Here is a 20,682-nt window from a genome sequence, read left to right as displayed (position 1 = left end):
AATTGTTATTTATTTATACATAAATCCAACTCGAGTTTTACAATCAATGTTATTGTGAGATCAGTGAAATCTCTTCTTATATTTAACAGTACTGAATAATTATTGCAGGATAAAGATCCATGTTTCCATTATCGTATTACGTGTATTAAAGTTTTATTTCCATATACCAAAAAAAATTGTTGAATGTAAGGAAAATGTTTTATCCATGAAATGCATTTTACATTTAAATTAGCAAATATATTCTTAGATATTGTAACAAAACGTTTACCTGTAAAACAATTATTTTGATTTTATATCAAATGTAAATTATTGTAGTGTTTCTTAAGTTTACTTTATGCAAATTTCAATTAAATCTATCAATTTGCACTTGCTAATTTCTAAAGGGATTGGTTTACTTCCGCTTATTTTTATTTTCCTTTTGGCTTTCAGTGAAAACACATGACCAACAAATATGGTCCATCAAATTTACGATTGCTCGAACCAAATTCGTTTTTCATTTGAGTTTTATTTGTTGTCTTGTGTCGCTCGCTCACACACACACACACACACACACACAGACACATTTTCTCAAGCGGCTCTCCGGTCACCCACACAAGCAAACCACTTGAGTCAGCGGGCGCAGCGTAGTCGGCAGCGACGGCGGCGGCGACAGAGGCCGCAAAAACAACGTGTGTGCAATATACTCACTCATACGTATATCAATGTATCGCCATCTCAGTTCCGCCTTCGTGTACTTGGCCCATAGTGCCATCTCTTGCGCTCATGACCTAGATTCCGCTGTGCGCTGGTATGTGTGCACGTGATACAACAAAATGTTTGCCTCTCTCGTCGTTTTGCTGCGTGTAAGTGTGTAATCAATGCAACATGTAGTGTGATGTGCGCTTTTGACTGTATGAGTGTGTGAGTGTATTTTATTTTTAATACTCACTGAATTATTACGAACATTTTCGCTTCGTTGTCGTCGTCGTTTCTCGCCTTTTGCCTCTTTTCGTTCCGTTCCGTCCTTCCGTTTGCCTCTGATGAAATCTCTTTCGTCAGCGCCGGCTCCCCTCCAGTCCCCTCTGTTCACCCACCGACTATATCTCCCAGTCAGGCTTTGGCTTTGGTCTTTATAATTGCGGCAATTTTTAGCCGCTTTTGGATTTTGTGACTTGAGTGTTTTTTTTTTTGTATTTCAGGGGGCTATAAAGACCAGCGAGACTTTCGGCTTAGCTGGGTAACATGACTCACATGGCTCGAATGCCATATGTTTTTGTTAAGGAGTTAGGGTCAATAGGGATTTCTTTGCCGCTGTCGAGTTTAATTGGGAGTTTTGCTTCATTTTGTTGCCAAGTGGAATTATTTTGGGTAACAAATTGTTTGTTATAATCGCAGGGATTAATTGTAATGATAAGATCATTAAGTCACGGAAATAATAATCTTTTATGGTTAAAGAATGGAATTAAGTACACTATTAAGAGCAGTCGGCTCGTTGGACTCATAATAATAGATGTTTAAGGAATACGAGGCGTATACTTAATATTACGTATACGCCACGTTCTATGCATAACTACATTCATTTCTCAAAAGAAACTTAACGGTTTGCTCTTTTCTTTATCTAGAAGTATTATGCTTCATTTATCCTTAAATGCTCTTTCTTTGCCAAAGCCTTGAAAATTGTTTTCAAACAATTTTCAAAAATAAAAGAATCTTTTAAATAATAATATACTTTTAAAGAAAAGAACTACTTCATACAAACTTAATTAACTTTAATATTTTAAATACTACGTTGAGTATACACAATATTTGTAACAATTCCCACTTATCGATTAACTAACTATTTGTAAACTCAAAACAAATTGTAGCAGTGGAATAGTTAGCCATTAATTTAAAACACACTACGACCCAACATCCGCTGGGCTGAAAAATAAACCAGAAAATAACGTATACGCACCACTGGTGCCAAATTCATATGCTGCGACCAGCTTTGAAAGTAAAGACAATACTCTAAAACGCCTACAAAAACGGCAAGTGACAGTCCTCGTATTGATTTTCCCGTTGTGTGAGAAATTTCCCAAAAAAAAAAAAATAAAGAGTGAAATAAAGGAAGGGCCGGAAGGTGGGAATAACTTTCAACAAACAATTTTGTCGCATACAAATTGAACCACTTAACCCCTCTCGAAAGAAAAAAACTCCAACAAAAAGGTGAAAATCTAAATAAAAGCCGAAACTGAAAGTGAAAAAAATGTCGCTAGGAAATTATGTAAGAGTCAGCTAAAAAAAAGATAGTAAAGACAGCAAAAAATGCGAAGGGAACGATTTTATGAACTCCATAAATTCCCTATCGATTGGCGATTAGCGATTTGTATTTCTCGTATTTCACCTTGCCCAACATAAATAGACTTGATACTGAGCCGGAAAAAGGAAAAGGCCATAAAGTAGCGGCTGTAAGTCGTCCACAAATACAGACAACTTTCCCAACACACACAAGAGAGCGGTGAGAGTGTGAGAGAGAGTGAGTTTTTCTTTTTGGGAGAGTTGGCAGGCAACAACAATGGCCGTGTTGTCCCAGTTTTCACACACACTGTCCTTGACCTACTCCACTCGACAGCAACAACAAAGTTGTCTAATGCGGAAAGCCTCTCTGTCTTTGACGCTCCCTCGCTCTCTTTCGGGTTCGCAGGTGTGCCTGTGTGTGCCAGTGTGTGTGTGTCTGCAGGGAGAGAAATGTCGTAATAGAAAGCTCTTTCGCGTTGCCAAGCCAAAACATAATCGAAAGAGAGAGCCGCAACTGCGGCGTTTGAGAGCAGAAGTTGCAGAGGCCCTCTCTCTCTAACACGCACACAAACTTATTCAAATGCATATGTATGTTGATTATTTGTAAACAATACGCTTGACCTAAATTACAGTTACTTGTTCGCCGCACTAAAACTGCATATATCAATGCTTGTGTTCGTATTCGTGTGCCTGTGTGTTTTGGATTTTAATTTTTCCCCTTGCCTTTGGATCTGAGATGCATATTTTATGGTGGCCACCTGCCGCCCATTGCCACCCACTCGCGCGCTTTTTTTTGTCTTTGTTTTTGTGCTACGGGTGTGTGAAAACAACCCCCGACAATTGCATCTTGTAATCAACATGGCGCTAGCTGCAATCGCAATCTGTTTATGGCTTAAGCCGCCACCCTCGCAATTCTCACTTACACGTAGAGAAAATATACCCAATATTAAGGTGTTACCTTAAATGTTAAATAACAGTTTCGTTGTATTTGTTTTCACAACTTTTGTAGAAGTGGAAGAAGTCTGTAATCATTTGAAAGATAATATTTAAAACGTAGTTGCTATTAAGAACTACTAAGAACTTTTTGGTAGGAAATGTATTTATCACTTCCAAATTACAGATAATGAATACAAAACTTTGATTTTGACTTTTGTTTCTTATGAATTTGATATTCCAACGATTTTATTTCTCTGCACACTTTACGCTCATTTTTCGTGCTGCGCCATAAGAAGCGCATTTTTATTGCGTTTCATTTAGCGTGTTCTCACACACTAACGCACGTAAATACACAGATGTGCGTTGTACAGTTTTTGTTTTACTACCGTTGTACAACGCGGCGTATGCGCAATATGTGTATGTAACCATATTTTCCATGTGCGTGCCCATATGTGCGTATGCATGTGCACGCCGCAGTTGATAGTGTGCGTTCGCCAGCTCGTTGTTTCTGTGAAGCGTTGTTATGAGTTGGCTTTTAATGAGGAGCATGTATGAAACGAATAGGATGCTTACGCCCCACTCTCTCCGGTTGCAATTTTGCCAGCCCGAATTGTGGGTCAGTTAAGATGTGGGTGATGTTGAAAGTGTTCAAAATTGTGAAGAACCATTGGAAGTCAACAGGGAATAAATGGGTGTTTCATTAAAAACTATTTTGCATTTTCTAAGTACATCTGCCTATTCCCTAGTTTAGGAACTAAGCAGATTTTCATAAAGGTTCCCGTAGATAACAAATCAGACTTCTTTTAGCGCTTTGAGAGATGAGAACAATGTTTTGGGATATGGGGAACAGAAGAAACGATTTATTGCATTTTCCAATTAAAAACTTCATACTAATTTGCAATTGTGTTTTCTTGCAGCTGTTCGAGCGGATAGAATGCGTGGTGGACGCAACAAATTCGGACCCATGTACAAACGGGATCGCGCGCGGAAGTTGCAAGTGATGCGGCAGCGGCAGTTGGCGCTGCAAGCGCTGCGCAACTCGATGGGTCCGGACATCAAGCCAACGCCGATCTCGCCGGGCTACCAGCAAGCATATCCAAATATGAACATTAAGCAGGAAATTCAAATACCTCAGGTGAGCGATGCGATCAGGATTGTTTTCTTAATAATACTTTTTGATCGTTTTGATTGCTTTCATCGTTGTCATCGCTGTGGCACAAAACTGAATTTAAAGATTTATGGAATACACCCTATAGTAATGAACGAACTTCTGCTTATATCTTCAGGTATCCTCTCTCACCCAATCTCCGGACTCGTCGCCTAGCCCCATAGCGATTGCGTTGGGACAGGTGAACGCGAGCACGGGCGGTGTAATAGCCACGCCCATGAACGCCGGCACTGGCGGCAGTGGGGGCGGTGGTCTGAACGGACCAAGTTCCGTGGGCAACGGCAATAGCAGCAACGGCAGCAGCAGCGGCAACAACAACAGCAGCACGGGCAACGGAGCGTCCGGCGGAGGAGGTGGCAATAATGCGGGCGGCGGAGGAGGAGGAACCAATTCCACCGACGGCCTGCATCGCAACGGCGGCAATGGCAACAGCAGTTGCCACGAGGCTGGAATAGGATCTCTGCAGAACACGGCCGACTCGAAATTGTGGTATTTAGACCAAAAGCCAGAACAAAACTCAATGAATATCCGAACTCAAACCAAATTAAACGACAAACGAACTTCAACAAACATTCAAAAGAAACTTTCGTTACATTACCCTATTTGTGGAAAAGGATTCAACCTGATCATGCAGCAAGTGTGGAGAAGGGCAGTCTTGTCAGTTAACTATCAATATAATATAATAATAAGACTTGAAAAAAAAGGCTATTGTATTGTAAATTATGCCTTGTATAAAGAAGAGTATATAAACTTAATTGGAAATATTTGAGTTCATTATCAGATATTATATGAATTAAGCTGCTTCGGTTTCTACATTTAAAATATATATCTGATAATGATATTATGGATCTCCAATTAAGGTCTTCATCAAACTGCCCTTTTACGAATTGCTTAGTTATCACTTGATGAGCTCTCCAATTAGAAGTCATATGAACTTTTTATTTATAACTTTTCCTATATCTTTTGTTTTCTACCAAAAAGCTTCGATTCTGGCACACATCCATCGAGCACAGCCGACGCGCTAATCGAGCCATTAAGGTGGGTTTTTGCTGGCGTGAATTGAAGTCTTGAGATCCATTTAATCACATTATTATTCATGCAGAGTCTCACCGATGATTCGTGAATTTGTGCAATCGATTGACGATCGGGAATGGCAGACGCAACTGTTTGCCCTGCTGCAGAAGCAAACCTACAACCAGGTGGAAGTGGATCTCTTCGAGCTGATGTGCAAAGTGCTCGACCAGAATTTGTTCTCGCAAGTAGACTGGGCACGGAACACCGTCTTCTTCAAGGATCTGAAGGTATGGACCGCTTTAAAGCATGGGGGTTGCCCCAACACCCCGATATCCTCACATCAAGTAAATCAGAAATCAGAAATCAGAAAATCAGCAAACACAGACAGCAGCAACATGGTTCAAAGCCAAAAACCAGTTTTCAAACTAGGGGCCAAGTCTGTGGCATGTTATGTAAACCACCGACAACTGAAAGCGACGTCGACAGCGACGCCGGCAGAATCTGCATTGAATTTCGATTTCATTTGGCGTCTGACCTACTTAGCCAGCAAAGCTGAACCAGTCAGTCAGCCAAGCAGCAGCGTCTCTCGCTCAATGACGCAACTGATGTGCTCACCCATACCACAGCCCATCAAGAGCGGAGAAACTGAAACGGAGACTGAGACTGAGACAGAGACATAGAGAAACCGAGAAACCGAGAAACCGAGAGAATCCCCAAGAGAAAGAGACGGCGTGTTGTAATACCAGAGCATCCAAAACTAGGCCTTAACTTATCTACATACCATATCATCATTCAAAATGTATCTATTGACTTTAAGCGTGCGGTTGCTGCTTCAAAAAACAAAACTGTGATCACTCTATTTTAAAAATATTTAAAAGAATAAGTAAATCAATTAAAAATGAATGTATAGAAAAGGTTTATTAGTTCAAATGCATAAGATATTACTATTAGAAGAACTAGAAAGAAAACTTTATTAATACTATTAATCCGTATATTTGTTATTAATCAGCAAAACTTCTATAAGTGATTGTTATACAGAAATATCTTAAGATCTTATTAATCAAAATGGCTTTTAAACCTTCTTTATGCATAGTGGCAACCGCGCATGTTATGTTTAAGTCCCTTTTCATTTCCATTTTACTAATACAATTTTTTTATATTTTTTTTTACATTTAGGTCGACGACCAAATGAAGCTGCTGCAGCATTCCTGGTCGGACATGCTTGTTCTGGATCACCTGCATCATCGAATCCATAACGGCCTGCCCGACGAGACGCAACTCAACAATGGTCAGGTGTTCAATCTGATGAGTCTGGGTTTGTTGGGGGTGCCACAGCTGGGCGATTACTTCAACGAGCTGCAGAACAAGCTGCAGGACCTGAAATTCGATATGGGCGACTATGTCTGCATGAAATTCCTAATCCTGTTGAATCCAAGTAAGGCCGTATAAGTTGCGCTGCGCAGATTGACAACCTTCTTAAACCCATAAATATTTCCCATAGGTGTACGGGGTATTGTCAACCGGAAGACCGTCTCCGAGGGACATGATAATGTGCAAGCCGCTTTGCTGGACTACACCCTCACCTGCTATCCGTCAGTGAATGTGAGTAAAAGGATTCAGTTTTAATGTGTAGGGCATCTGAGCTAAAAACCATTAACTTTTGAAATCATTTGTAAATTGCGTACAATCAACTCTAAACCACGATTCTTTCGGCTACTTGCAGGACAAATTCAGAGGGCTAGTTAACATCTTACCGGAAATCCATGCCATGGCCGCTCGCGGCGAGGATCACCTGTACACCAAGCACTGTGCCGGCAGTGCGCCCACTCAAACGCTGCTCATGGAGATGCTGCACGCCAAACGCAAGGGGTAGAGGTCGGGAGAACGTGACACGGAATACTTAATCATTTATGAAATGTAAATAACAAGGCGGGAAGGCCCTCGGGGCAACCGGGATATGGAAGGCGAACGAAGGATACAGCAGAATTCCGTATTATGAATACGGGAATGCATCATCACTACTACCACCAACACCACCAACTATCACACCTATACACACACATGCACACATTTGTTGATTCAATGTTAATTATTATTACGTTTACGGTTAGGTCTAGTTTACGTTTAACTAATTAATTAATTTGTCTTAAATTAATTCGTGTTTTATTTGTAGTCCCTGATAAAGCAATTTTAAAACACTTCAACCTAAACGAGAATATGTAGTAGATGTATGGATTTAACTTTAAATACGGCAAGGAGAAACACACTTTTTTAGGCATTACAAAACAAAAGAAGCATGAGAAATTTTATTTTTATATACCTATATGAATACGATACTTATGGATAAAAATCTATATATATTTTTATGTAAATTGGCGTACTTTTAGCGTCCTACATATTTTTAATTAGAATTTGGTTATACTATAGTTTTCAGATTAGTATCGTTCCCACTTGAAGATCGATTCTTGTATTTTTTTGCGCCAAGTGTCTTGCATAGTATTTGCGTCTAATCTAATGGCAACAAGAAAATTGGAAAATCCATACAAAGAAAATGAAAACAAAGCAAATTTAGGTGTTCATGGTATGAATGTATGTGTATATTATAATTGTAATTTCATCTAATTGTAAGAAAACAATGCAAACAACTACCTACAACAAGATAATGAAGAGCAAGAAATTATATAAATTAATAAAGATCGTGTTAAAAACTATATAGAAAATATATACTTACATGTATATTTAAATTTAGCAGCAAGTTTCAACTATTTGTAAATTTCAACCAAGATGTAATTGTTTCAATATCAACAACAAAGAAAATGTAAAGCTTATATTTAAAATACAAAATATATTTTGTGCAAGAAAAGCGATAAAATCCAATTATAACAATTTAAAAAAGCTGTATAACACTTTAAAACTAAAAGTAAAAGATGTTTAGTCATGAATTTGGGCAATGAGGCGGAAAAGAAATCGAATTAAAGAAGAACTTGAATATTGTAAAAATCAAAATCGGAATAAACAAACCAAATAAACTATTTTTAATGAATATCTATTAATGGGTCAACTTTTAATTCGAATATTAAGTTACCTGGCAAAGGATTCAAAAATTGTTGAATTTGTTATGTAATGACCCCAAAATCTTCTCGGAATTTCAAAATTTGCGTTTAATTTGTTCGGATCTAATCATTGCCTTAATTCTCGCCTAGGCATTGCGCTTAAACGAAACGTACCTTATAAAATTAAAAAGTTAAAGCTCCAAATTCAGTAAACAGAAACAAATTACCACACACACATTTCAAATTTAAAGGCAGCGTGTATAAAAACAAACGTTTAATGTAAAAAATCAGAGGTAGCAGAAAGATTCACGAAAATAATAGAAAATTCTGACAGACGCATTAGTAGGGGACAAAAAATACAAAAAACGAAAGCACGACAACATCTATATAGGTTTGCCTAGGTATATAATATATATTTAGGTCTCTAGCTGGTATGTCTAACTTCTATATGTATTATAAAATGTAAAAAAGTAAAGAAAATATGGGTAAATAATGTAAAAGTTGGCAATGCGAGTTGGCTAAATAGTGGATCAGTTATATTTAAAGATTATAAGTAATGGGCAAAATTGTTGACGTCTAACGTAACGCTGGCGGCATGTTGTTGAAAACACGTTAAAAGAAGGGAAGAGATGGAGGGATCGATATACACATACAGATATATAAATGTTTATTCAGGTATGAATGGCGTTAGGTATGTTTATTGTAAAATTGATTACGATGTGAACCTGTTATTGCAAATGAAAAGTGATTTTAACTATTAAGAAATCTATATATATACTATAAACCCATAAAAAGTAAAAAGGATCTAACAGTTATACATTAAATGATTAATATAAATGCAAGCAACACACACACTTTAAGTTTGAAAAACTGTTAAAAATGCAAAAAAAAAAATCATTTAACTAGAAACAAAACTACCTAAAACTACAATGCATATTTGATCAATTGATTTCATATGCTTTATTATTATGTTAACATACAATTTCATCTCAGAGATGTTTCAAACATGCAACCAACCAACAACAAAAGCAAAGTGAAATAAAAAGTAATTATAAAAACGAATCAGAGGCGTAAGCGTTTGTCCAAATCTTTATTCAATTACTAGTTCACAAACTTGCGTTTAATGAGTTATATATTTATTGCGTCAATATTGAATAGCATGGCGGGTCTTAAGACATGTTGAAGTTTTGCGTAAAATCGTATTCGATGGTTGGTATGACGGTCTGAACGAATTTGAGGAATATGATCAAGTATAAATGCACTCCCAGCTGACCGCCGCCCTCCTCTACCGTCTGTATAATCTTCTTCATGATATCCGCATGCCGACATGGATGCACAGAGGCCATATTGGGACCTGGCAGATGCGGATGCGACTCCATGGTGACAGTTTTCTTTGCGTGATCCTGAGAGACATCTTCGTACATCTGCTCAACGGTCAGTGGCTTGCGCTGCTCATCATAGCCCACCACCCAGAGTCGCGGCGTCTGATAGTACTTGTCATAGCTGATGTGCAGGTCGTAGGTGCGTGTGTGGAGCACTGAGTCACCGCTGGCCTCCGCGACGCCCGATGCGGCTGCCACTGGGCTAGCCTTTGCTTCCGGCTCCGGCTTGCGTATGGTGGTGGCTACAGCCGGATCGACCAGCTCCAGCATGCCGCTCTCCTCGAAATCGTCCATGTCAATAGCCTCGTCGTCGTCCTCGTCTTCAGCCTCGGCCCCAGCGCCCGGCGCAGATTTGTCGCTATCTGGAGTGTGCATTTCTTCCTGAAATTCAATACTTGATTATGATAATCGTGGTAAAGCTTCACCCGTTTTCACCTTTGTCTCCTCCATTGTCAGTTCGCAGATCTTGTCCTCCAGCTGGGTAGTGCCATCATCGTTCAGTTGATGAGTCTCCACCCAACCGCCGTCACCGGACTCCTCCTCCACCAGCGTCTCCTCGCCGACGTATTCCATCTGCTTGCAGCGACGATAGCAGGGAACATTCCGCGTTATCAGGAATTGCTTATCTAAGTGGGGGCGAAATGATTTTAATGAGTCAATTGGCTAGTTATTAGTGGCAAATCGCAGCACACACCCTTTGGTAGGTAAGGTTTTGTCTTCGTCTCATCGCCAGCGGCCCACTGCCAAGTGGGACAATGGTGCACCAGGTGATCACCGGCGGCCACGAATTCCTCCGGAGTGAGAACCCCTGTCTCACGGAACTTCGATTCCTGCAAAAAAGATAACGATATTTGTACAACAATTCAAAAGCAACAAAGTGGAAAGTTGTATTGAGAATTCTTAATTGATAAATAATCAGAAAGACTCTTAAACTTGGTATCTTTAATCTTACGACTAAAATTTAAGTATTTCCTTTAAACCGTTACATTATTTTAGACCGTTTTCTTAAAAGGACACAAAAATGAGCAGAGAATTCTGGGACGCCCCTTATTTGTTGTTTGGAAACAGTCTGGCGGTGGATCCAGTTTTATAGCCTCCCGGGGGCCGTTAACACAAGTCTCGGGAAATGGGGAACGGGAAAATGGAATCAATATTTGAGCGAGGAAAACCCTTATCTTTGCGGGTTTTCTTTGTCATGATGCATATGTACACCCTCGTTTCATATGTACGTATTGAAATACACATTTGATCACTTTGATAGTCAGTTTTCCGTTTATTTGGCACTTTTTACCTTCAAAACGGGCGTCAGATATTCGGCCACATTGAGCGCTGTGCCCTTCACGGTGTTGAGAACACTCTGCATTTCGTTGGCCGCTGAGTATTCGCACTAATCTAAACGCTTAAACTTAATAAATACAATTAAGATGGCTCTCTCAATTGACTTGCACTTCGCAGCTAATTGTTTTTGTCTTGCCAGTCGCGACAACAACAGTGCGGTGCGGTCATACTAGTCTATCGATGTGGGTGGGCCTATCGATAGGTTGTTGCAGGAACAACGGCACTTTTTGCAATGGATTGCCAAAATATAAAAACAACCTTTAATTTACATTGTTAAATCTACACTAACTAATCTAATATTGTTTAGAAAAAATGCATAAAAATTTCTAAATTTATTATAATATATTTATATTTATCCCGAGTTTTAGCAAAGTTCTTAAAAAAATAAATCTTACTTTAAGAAACACATTCCTTTTAATATATAGTACTTATGTTGGTATATTCGATAGCTTCGGTCACACTATGTCCATTTGCGCACATTTTTTCTAACGTTTGTATCGCGACGAAATGGACGAAAAGGTTCTGCCGAAGTTTGTATTGCCGTCTCCAAAGTTCGGCAAGCCAAATGGATTCACCACGTCCAATCACCTCTACCTGACCCCCAGCGGGATGACCCTGCTGCCGCGCTCCAAGCAACCGCCGCCCATGTACGGCGCACGAGGATCAACAGTACCAGCAAAATATCTGCACCAAGAACAAGTGAGTCTGCAATAGTGCGACATGGTTCCTTAATCATTTCTTAATTGAAAACACAGAGCAGCCCAGTCAGCGTGCCAGCATCCCCGCCAGTTTACCACTCTCCTCTGCGACCGGAATATTGTCACACCTGTGGCATGGAGCTCGCCAACTCCAAGGACATGAAACTCCACCTGGAGCAACACGAGTTCTGCCCTGCCGATGACTGCGACTTTGCGGCGCTCCACAACATCCTGGAACGTCACATAGAAGCCAATCACATCACAGGAACCTACGTGAAAGTGAAGAAAGTTTGGACAGAGGAAGAATTGGCCGCTTGGAGAGCAGAGCGAAGGAAAAAGTAAGTTAATTAGTAGCCATTTCTTTAGTTATTTACAATAAGCTGTTCAAACTGTAGATTTCCCACCGCGGCCAATGTTGAGCTGGCTAGATTAGCCAAGGAACAGCGAATTAAACGCGGAGAGCGCCTGGAGGCTTCGAAATCACGCTTCGGAAACCGGGAAGATCGCCAAAGGACGCGACCACAGGGAGATCACAAAGTTCGTTTCGATCCTAAAAACAAGAAAAAGAGATGTGCCAAAGGGAAAGCCAACGATAAGAAGAAAAAACAAGTGGGCAGTGCAAACAAATCTAATGATAAAGCAAACGCAGCTTCGAAGCAGAAAGAAACTGATGAAGATAAAAAAGAAGAGGAAGTTACTCTGTGCTCCCTGGGAAATGCTAAATTTGGAGGAACTGGACAAATGCCGGACTACCAGCACTTTAAGGCAAAAGTTCAAAAGAAGGATAATGCTTTGTCTGGCTTTCTTGGAATGTACGGGTCAGATAGTGACGAAGAAGATAGCGAAGAAGAAACTGAGAGTGTCGATCAGAATACAGCAGCCTGCAGTAAGCAAGTCCCAGCACAAGTAGAGAGCTCCCACAGTGTGTCATCTGAAATCACCGAAATGGCTCCACCCCTTGAGGCTTCAAATACACCTATCTCTCTTGAAAATCCTCAAACCTGTGAAGACTCTACACCAATGTTGGAATTGACATCATCAGATGACATCATGCCGCGAGAAATAGGCAACATTAGTGAAATAACTCGATCTAACTCAGAGCCTGCCAAGGAAGACGCCTCCTCTGACGAAGCACCCGATGAAGAGCCATTCCAGCGAGTAACCGAAACTATAACAGCGTCAGATCCGGTCAAACCACCTCCTGAACCACTGGAACCTAAGCCACAAACTGCACCCAAAAGAGCAGCTCCAAAGCGAATTTATGGCTTGAACTACAAGAGAGCGCGCAAGCAAACCCCGAACACCATGTTGTCGAAACTATTAGAATCGGATATACGTCATGAGCGAAATGTCCTGCTGCAGTGCGTGCGACACGTTTGCGAGAGAAATTTCTTTGGCATTGGTCAAGCTAAATCAAATCAAGAAACATTGAATACCACTTGTGATAAATCCGTGGATTCAACACCGGATGCATTATAACTTTAGCTTCTAAGATAGGCAAATAAAGTACAAATAGTAGTATGCAAATGTATTTCTAAAAAAGACTGTCACTTATGTTTCGATTCACGCAATTGGTTGACAAAATGTGCTTGTGTGGAATTCACTCTAAAAAATTTAAAACCCTTACCCTTAAAAATAGCGCAAGATTAGTTGGTTGACATTGAGGAGTCTCCGCCCATGGGATGATCTCCGCTGCCGGCATTTCCTCCTCCGGGTTGTTGTTGCTGCTGTTGTGCCGCCTGTTGCATCTGTTGTTGTTGCTGTTGCTGCTGTTGTTGTTGCTGCTGCTGTTGCTGGGCGGCGGCATGTTCCTGCTGACGCTTCAACTGCTGACGGGCAGCATGTGAGTGCTTGGCCTTGGTTTCCTCAAGTTCCCGCACTCTGGACCTAGCGTGCTGAATGCGATGCCAAGCCATTTGGAGCACTTTGGCGGATGCATAGCCGGAACCCTCGTGCGGCTGACCCGTGGAAACCTGGGTCAAGTAGTTGATCTGCTCGGACAGCTTCGATTCTACGCTGGACAGACTCTTGAGAAACTGCTGCGACTGGGTCTCCGCATTTTTTTGGGAGGACTTTTCCTTGCCCAACTCCTGCAAGGCTTGTCCTGGAAAGATTGCACATGTTACCCACTTTTTAATGATAAGCAAGTCGCATCCCACCTGCACTCTGCATGCACAGAATTATCTCCTTTTCGATTTCATCCAGAGCGTGTATTTTGTCCAGAGGATTCATTGCTTTTCACGTTCTGCATATAAACAAAACAAATCGGCCGGATAACAGTGTGACCAGAACACGAGAGGTAGGTCTTTAAATTTAAAAATATAAATATACCAAAAAGTTGTAGTGACTGCAAAATACTACGGATTTCAAAATATCGTTCGGAAATATTTTTAGAAAAAGAATAATTATCCCAAAAATCAGAATTCAAAAAACATTTTATGCATTTTAATAATTTATTAAGTTCTATCTCGAATTATGATCTAATAGTACTCTAAATTCGCTTTCTTGCCAATCCGACCCACTCATATTTGAAGTACTCCTTTGGCAGAGGCAAGCAATTCTCGTGCAACTCGATGGCGTCCTTGTCCATGTACCACACCATAAAGTTTCTGCCACAGGCGATCTGCTTGTGGAGCGCCAGGTGCACCCGGTCCACAAAGTGGGATTGGCACTGGCGGCACTCGAATACCCGATCATGGGTATCCACACGCAGGAACTTTCTAATATTTCGGATCTGAAGTAACCCTTGAAAATCACCAACTACATCCGTTTGAATAATGAAGGTGGGTGTATTTTCGACATCATCGCCACGGAGCAGATATGGCACTGCATATAATTCCTTGGAGGTGCTGCAGACCCGAAAAGTGTACAAGTTTATTTTTAGATTAGCCGGAATATGTTGATTTCGGTCCTTTTGATTTATATAAGTTTCAGAAAGCTGTGATAAATCGAAGGAATGTTTGTTACTTCCATTTCCAATGACTTCTGTTGCGTTTTTTACTCGGTACTGCAAAGGCAGTTTCAGAGAATTGCTTTTAGGGGAGATGCAAAATCTCTTGACCGTCACCTTCATCCTTCTGATGACACACGCCTCCAGTGGAACCTTCTGATGGAGCAGCACATAGTTGCTGATCTTCTCCAGCAGCATGGAGAATATCATATCCACCGCCTCACCAATATCAAAATGGTTTTCGATATTTAACGGACTGCTTTCGTAGTACATTCGCTCCTTCTTCACATCCACGTAGAATCCAACTGTTGCCTCCAATTTTTCGGTACCGAAACTTAAAAATCGCAGCAGTTGAGGAACTGCATCCATCCCAGCATCCAGAAGAAAGTCGTTGGTCCTGGCCACAATGCTTCCATCACACAGGATAAACTCTTCGATGGCCTGGTCCTCGATCCTCTTCAGGATATTTTTTTCCTCCGAACCAATTTGAATGCAATAGCTTCTATTGTTTTCGATATCATTTCGCCAGTGATGATGATATGGTTCGCTGACTGGCACTCGACTTTCACAGGTGGTGCAATCCGCTCTCCTTGCACCGTTGACGAAAAACTGGTGGCGAAAAACTCGGAAGTTATCCTCGATGTCAAAGATATAGCGCGATTGTGTTCGACGGGCCATGCTAGAAAACTTTCTGATGTTGGGTGAGTCGATCCGATGATTTTATATATAAGTTGAGATTGCAAAATACCCTAGGTAGCAAGAATGAGCAGGTGTTGGTACATATCTGAACCAGGTGCTATTGACCGAATCTTAAACGCTAACAGGTAGACATGAGGTCTGGCAGGTACAGCAGCTTTCTCAAGTAAATCGAAAAAAAAAAGAATTAACAAACTCACTTTTATTACCCTGAAGGATTAACGATAGTATTTTACGAAGATCTGCGGCCTTAAAGGTGACAGATTTTTACAAAATTTAAGTAATCGGGTCTTCTTCAGTGTGGGCCAGTCTTTAATTGAACTCTCTCAATTGGCCAATAATACAACTTGGTATATCCTTTAACGATTTATATGGGCTCAATAAGCCCTCTTTGCCATTTCTATTATTTGTTGAGCTCTAAATCTAAATAGCGTTCGAAAGACAAGGAATCATTATTTTACATTTTACGCGTTTGTCAAGTACATACATTTGTTTTATACCTTACGTGAGTAAAGTACATATTTGCACGAAAGAAAATATTTTCCTTTTCCATAAAGGATAATTCCCATCACCAGTTTTATGTTTTATCATAAATATTACCACTAATTTTTGATTCTTCGTTTCCATAAAGGCCAAGTTCTATACCATAAAAGTATACTTCCAGAAAAACAGACGATTTTGAGTTTCTATCTTATCGTAAAAGGGAATTTTTGGTATCACAAACAATTGCTTACTGATATACAACAAATTGACGTAGAGAGATGTAATTTTTACGTCAACATGCATGTAGAAACGATTGTTTTTAAAAAATGATTGTTTTTGCAAGAAGCTTAAAAAACGTTGGTACTTGTCCAGTACCACAATTTTAACACACAATCTAAAGAACTGTTCCCTTTCCACTATTTTTTATAATTATATTTATATTATTATGTTATATATCTAATTTTGCTGTTTTATTTGTAATTACAATACTTAACTCTTGCTTACAGTAAGATTTAAAAATAAATATAAATAAAGATATAATATAAACTTAATACTTATTTAATTTTGTATTTACCAAATATATATTTAAATACTTTGTAGGATTTAATGTTAGCATAGAGGGGAATCGATAAAATCCTTTTTCCCTTACAACCGACTTTTTAACATACCCATCGCATCTTAAACTTTCCCCTGCAACTCGAACGGAGCGTACAACCTCTTGGTTGCAATCGAGCCCGGTTCGAGCCGTGTCCTGGAAAATGTGTTCCCAGTTCAGAAATGGATATATAAACACAACAAAAACAAGAGAGAATGCTATAGTCGAGTTTCCCGACTATCAGATACCCGTTACTCAGCTAGTGTGATGCGAACGCGAATTTTCATAATTTTTCTGGGATATCGATAGATATTGGGGAATAAAATGAGAAAAAATTTAAAAACTTGTTGACTTTAGGGCGTAGAGTTGTACACCCCAACAGCCTAGCAAGGAAGCTAGGAACTGCAGCTGTGGTCAATGCTGACCCTCGGACTAGAGTCAAAAGAAGACTCAAGCGACACCACCCTCAAGACCTCCCTGACCTGGTTTTGACCTAGAAAGTCTTAGTTTTTAAAATTCATTAGAATATTCAAATAAATAGTAATTATTATGTTATATCAACTATTATAATTCTCCCTATCATTTTTAGGATTAAAAATCTGTTAGTCTTAAGTAACCAAGACATATTGTAAAATAAAATAATTTAAGCAGATCAAATTAAGTTGCCGCATGGGTAACAGTGCGTTGATCAAATAATAAAAACATCATCGTTCAAATACTGAAAAAAAAAAAAAAAAGGGCGTAGAGTGGGCGTGGCAAAAAGTTTTTTTGCAAATCGATAGAAATTTACAGGGTAATAATAAAAGGAAAAAATATAAAAAATTATAAAAATTGTGGGCGGGACCCGTTTGACTGCTGACTGATGGCTGTTGCTTTATGGCTTCTTTAGTAGTTGAAGCATATTTTGAGGCGCTTCGTTCGTCCTTCACACGCACACAGACAGGCGGGTGTGGGCACACACACACACATATGTACAATATGTATATTATGCCCACATATTTCGTACTTTTGTCGCTGGGAAACCTCACGTGTCCCTCGCAGCTTATGTGGGTGAACTACAAAAATGAAAATAGAGTAAAAATACAACAAAAAATATGCATGAAAATAGAAACAAACAGAAACGCCGGCAGTAAAAGTAACGGAAAACTGCTGCCTGGCATCTTTTTACGTATTTCGGTTGTTGATTTTCCTATTTCACTCCTTGCAGCTGTCGTTGAATTTTCCTTTTGGCCGTGGAATTATGAGCCCTCGTCTTTCCCCATTTTCTGTTACTTTTCGGCTTCCCATTCTGTATCGTTTTTTTTGTTCTTTGGTGTCCTTGCAAATTGACGCCGGTTTTTCCAGCTATTTTGTTTGCTTTTATTTTCGCTCCTTTTGTTTTGGTCTGATTAAAAGTAAAGTTTTTCACGGTTTTCGCTGGCCTGATACGGGTATTCTATTGTAAAAGGAGATTTTTACATTATACATTTATGTTTTTATTTTCACCTTGGGGCGGATTTTAAAAGTGGATTAGAAGATATATTTTAGGCTCCAACAGTGGCCAAGACTTTTATCTCATTTCCACGTTTAGCTCTTCATTAGGCATATTACTTTTAAACAGAGTGTTATTACTAATTTTGTGGATTTTTCTTAATTAGGTATTTCGCATTAAATCATAGCCAATGAGAACCCAAATTGTTTGTATATTGTATTTATATAACGTTTCAGCTTTTGTGTATTTAAGTGCATGTCATTCGCTTAAAATCCTTTAACATTTTGAATATGATTGACCTTCTAACCCCTGTCACATCAATCAATGTGTTTAATTATGTATCTAGTTTTTATTAGTTCTATTTGAACCCAAACAGTTTTCGTTTGAGCTGACCCGTTTAAATGAACTCCTCATGTATCAACCAGCAATTACTGAATAATTGATGAATATTAATAGCTCTTGGATGAAAAACTATACGTGTGCAGCGACGAAAAGGTTTCAATTTATTTTTCCACTTTCCCGCAAACAGATACGCAAAAGGCTGAATAAACAATAAGTTAAAGGCTAAAGGTCAAGTTGGTAGCTTTTCGGCTTATTCGCTCTTATGTTTTTGAGTACACGCCTTCGTGCAAGGACTTTTCCTTTTTTTTTTTGGGCTCAGCCTCTGCTTTTGCTTCTCCCTTGCCTTTTGTCTTAACCTTGCTCTTACCTGGTAATTAACACTTTGTCGAGCTCATAAATCTTTAAACATTGATTTTTAATGGTGGCATTTTAACGCTTCGTTGAGCAGGGGAATCAGGAAGCCCCGCCACCCAGGACATGTGCAATCTGTATACGGGGAAATCGTGTAAGGGGGGCTGTGAAAGTGAAACCTGTGAAAGTCGGGGGCTGAATACCCCTGGGAAAAATTAATAAATTATTGGGGCCCGGTTGGCGGAGTACACGTGACTGTTTGTTTTTCCTTAGTCATTTTCATTTGCAGAAGGCTTTTAAGCGTGTTCAATGAGTTTCCATGGCAAGCAAATCATTGATTGTTGATCTATATTCAAAATAAATATAGAATTTATGTAATAATATTGAATATTATTATATATAGTCTATGGGTAATGCACGCATGTTATGTATTGTATCATGTTTTAAGACATATGGATCTGAAGGATTTCGCAGGATGTTTTTGCAATCATTTTCGTGCATTCGAGTGCAAAAAGGGAAAACCTTTTGGTGATGTGCTGAAATTAAAACCTTAGCATTTGTTTGGCTACATTTTGTGTATGATTGGTTTTTGACCAGGACAGCAGAATCGTCCTTTATAGTTATGCTGCCGAATATTCCACTTTTTTGTATGGCTTATGAAAACAGCTTAAAACGATAAATGCACTTGAACTTGTGTTTGCATTCCGAGTTCTTAGCAATTTCTCTTTGAAGCTTTTTGTATTAAACGCATTTAGTGCACTTTCGACACAAGCAAACCGGAAAAAAGGAAAACCGACCAGCAAAGTCCGTTCACAATTTATATATAAAAGACACAAGCGCACAAATAAATGTTGTTCTTGGCATTGTGTGTGCTCCAATGTGTTGTGTGTGTGTGTGTGTGTGCTCCAATGTGTTGTGTGTGTATGTGAGAGTGTGTCAACGAATTATGTCCCCCAGATGTCAGTGCAATACAAGCGGGAAACATGACAATTCCGCCTGCGACCGCCCACCAGAAAGTCCAACAGCAGTAGTTTGTGATGCGCTTGGGAACTAACCATAAGTATTCATGAATTTATGCGGGCGGGGTGCCACTCCCCCGAAGTACGCCCACTACCGCCCACTTCTTAGGAGAAAGCTCATGTGTGTCTGTTTCTTTCTTGTTCAAATCTCTACAGCTGACAGGGATGGCAATTTGTATTTTTGGCAACATTTGGAGCTGACATTCCCTAATAGACTTGTTTAAAATTTAAATTTAAAACTGTATGCGTTATATATTAATCGGGCTTAAAGGAAATTGGGCTTTAAATCAATAAAAAAAATTAAAAAAACTAGTAAATAAAATTGAAATTATCATAAGTAGATAGAAAAGGTTGCAAGTTAGAAATGTTGATATTATTTTCAAAAATTTAGGCGATTGCCAACACTGGCTCGATTTTCCATAAGAAAGAGGGGCGGTGGTGCTGTTGTGGGTGTGGTCGATTGTATTCCATTTGTCAACAGCAGCGTGGGCAGTGGGTGGTGGTGCAGGACGTGGGTGACGGGAAGTTGGAGGGCAGGAGACTGGGAATACACACTGGACGTGGCAGCCAAAAGGCCAGAGCAGAAAAGACGCTTCTGTGCGGATTCCGCTCCTGATTCTGGCACATCAGCAGCTGTATTATTATGCAAATACATACAAAATATGAATTATGTTAATGCCAAGTGTACACACCATACGCACGCAGGACACACAGACTGGTCCAGAGAATGCAGCTCCTCCTCTCCACGGCCAGCAAAGCCGTCAACTTTGCTCCGCAAAGAGTCCGCTTTTCGCACGGAATCCCCGCTCTAAAATGCTTGGCTCGTGGGAAAGTTTTGTTTTTTCCGTCCAAGCGCTTTATTGAAGCGGCTGGCGAAGAGCTGTGCGAAGCTTGAGGCTTTGCTAGATGAGGCTTTCCGAGGATTTGGCC

General features: G+C 39.8%; 5 protein-coding genes across 5 annotated transcripts in view; 2 read left to right on the top strand and 3 right to left on the bottom strand.

Moving 5' to 3' along the window:
- LOC6618344 (nuclear hormone receptor FTZ-F1) overlaps positions 1–8,417 on the top strand; it is a 40,634-nt gene extending 32,217 nt beyond the window's left edge. The window contains exons 4-10 of the mRNA XM_002042580.2: positions 4,110–4,327; positions 4,479–4,849; positions 5,342–5,398; positions 5,463–5,661; positions 6,551–6,809; positions 6,876–6,976; positions 7,098–8,417. Of these exons, the coding sequence (XP_002042616.2) occupies positions 4,110–4,327; positions 4,479–4,849; positions 5,342–5,398; positions 5,463–5,661; positions 6,551–6,809; positions 6,876–6,976; positions 7,098–7,247 (1,355 nt within the window). The 3' untranslated portion in view covers positions 7,248–8,417. The remainder of the gene's footprint in view (positions 1–4,109; positions 4,328–4,478; positions 4,850–5,341; positions 5,399–5,462; positions 5,662–6,550; positions 6,810–6,875; positions 6,977–7,097) is intronic.
- Positions 8,418–9,489: 1,072 nt separating this feature from the next.
- Positions 9,490–11,289, bottom strand: LOC6618343 (ubiquitin-like-conjugating enzyme ATG3). Its single transcript, XM_002042579.2, has 4 exons — positions 11,101–11,289; positions 10,504–10,639; positions 10,245–10,435; positions 9,490–10,190 (listed from the first exon to the last, which is right to left on the bottom strand). The coding sequence occupies exons 1-4, from the start codon at positions 11,170–11,172 to the stop codon at positions 9,597–9,599; spliced, it is 993 nt and encodes a 330-aa protein (XP_002042615.1). The 5' UTR covers positions 11,173–11,289; the 3' UTR covers positions 9,490–9,596.
- Positions 11,290–11,604: 315 nt separating this feature from the next.
- LOC6618342 (nuclear fragile X mental retardation-interacting protein 1) lies at positions 11,605–13,376 on the top strand. The gene is made up of 3 exons (XM_002042578.2): positions 11,605–11,846; positions 11,903–12,183; positions 12,241–13,376. The coding sequence occupies exons 1-3, from the start codon at positions 11,655–11,657 to the stop codon at positions 13,322–13,324; spliced, it is 1,557 nt and encodes a 518-aa protein (XP_002042614.1). The 5' UTR covers positions 11,605–11,654; the 3' UTR covers positions 13,325–13,376.
- LOC6618341 (mediator of RNA polymerase II transcription subunit 11) lies at positions 13,348–14,122 on the bottom strand. Its single transcript, XM_002042577.2, has 2 exons — positions 14,005–14,122; positions 13,348–13,949 (listed from the first exon to the last, which is right to left on the bottom strand). Exons 1-2 carry the CDS (start codon positions 14,075–14,077, stop codon positions 13,492–13,494), a joined length of 531 nt encoding a protein of 176 aa, XP_002042613.2. The 5' UTR covers positions 14,078–14,122; the 3' UTR covers positions 13,348–13,491.
- A 164-nt stretch (positions 14,123–14,286) lies between these two features.
- Positions 14,287–15,497, bottom strand: LOC6618340 (protein terminus). The gene has a single exon (XM_002042576.2). It carries the CDS (start codon positions 15,471–15,473, stop codon positions 14,337–14,339), a length of 1,137 nt encoding a protein of 378 aa, XP_002042612.1. The 5' UTR covers positions 15,474–15,497; the 3' UTR covers positions 14,287–14,336.
- Positions 15,498–20,682: the final 5,185 nt, after the last annotated feature.

Source organism: Drosophila sechellia, chromosome 3L (genome assembly GCF_004382195.2).
Source record: "Drosophila sechellia strain sech25 chromosome 3L, ASM438219v1, whole genome shotgun sequence".
NCBI lineage: Eukaryota > Metazoa > Arthropoda > Insecta > Diptera > Drosophilidae > Drosophila > Drosophila sechellia.
Note: the sequence above shows the minus strand (reverse complement) of the source record. Positions and strands in the feature narration are given on the sequence as shown.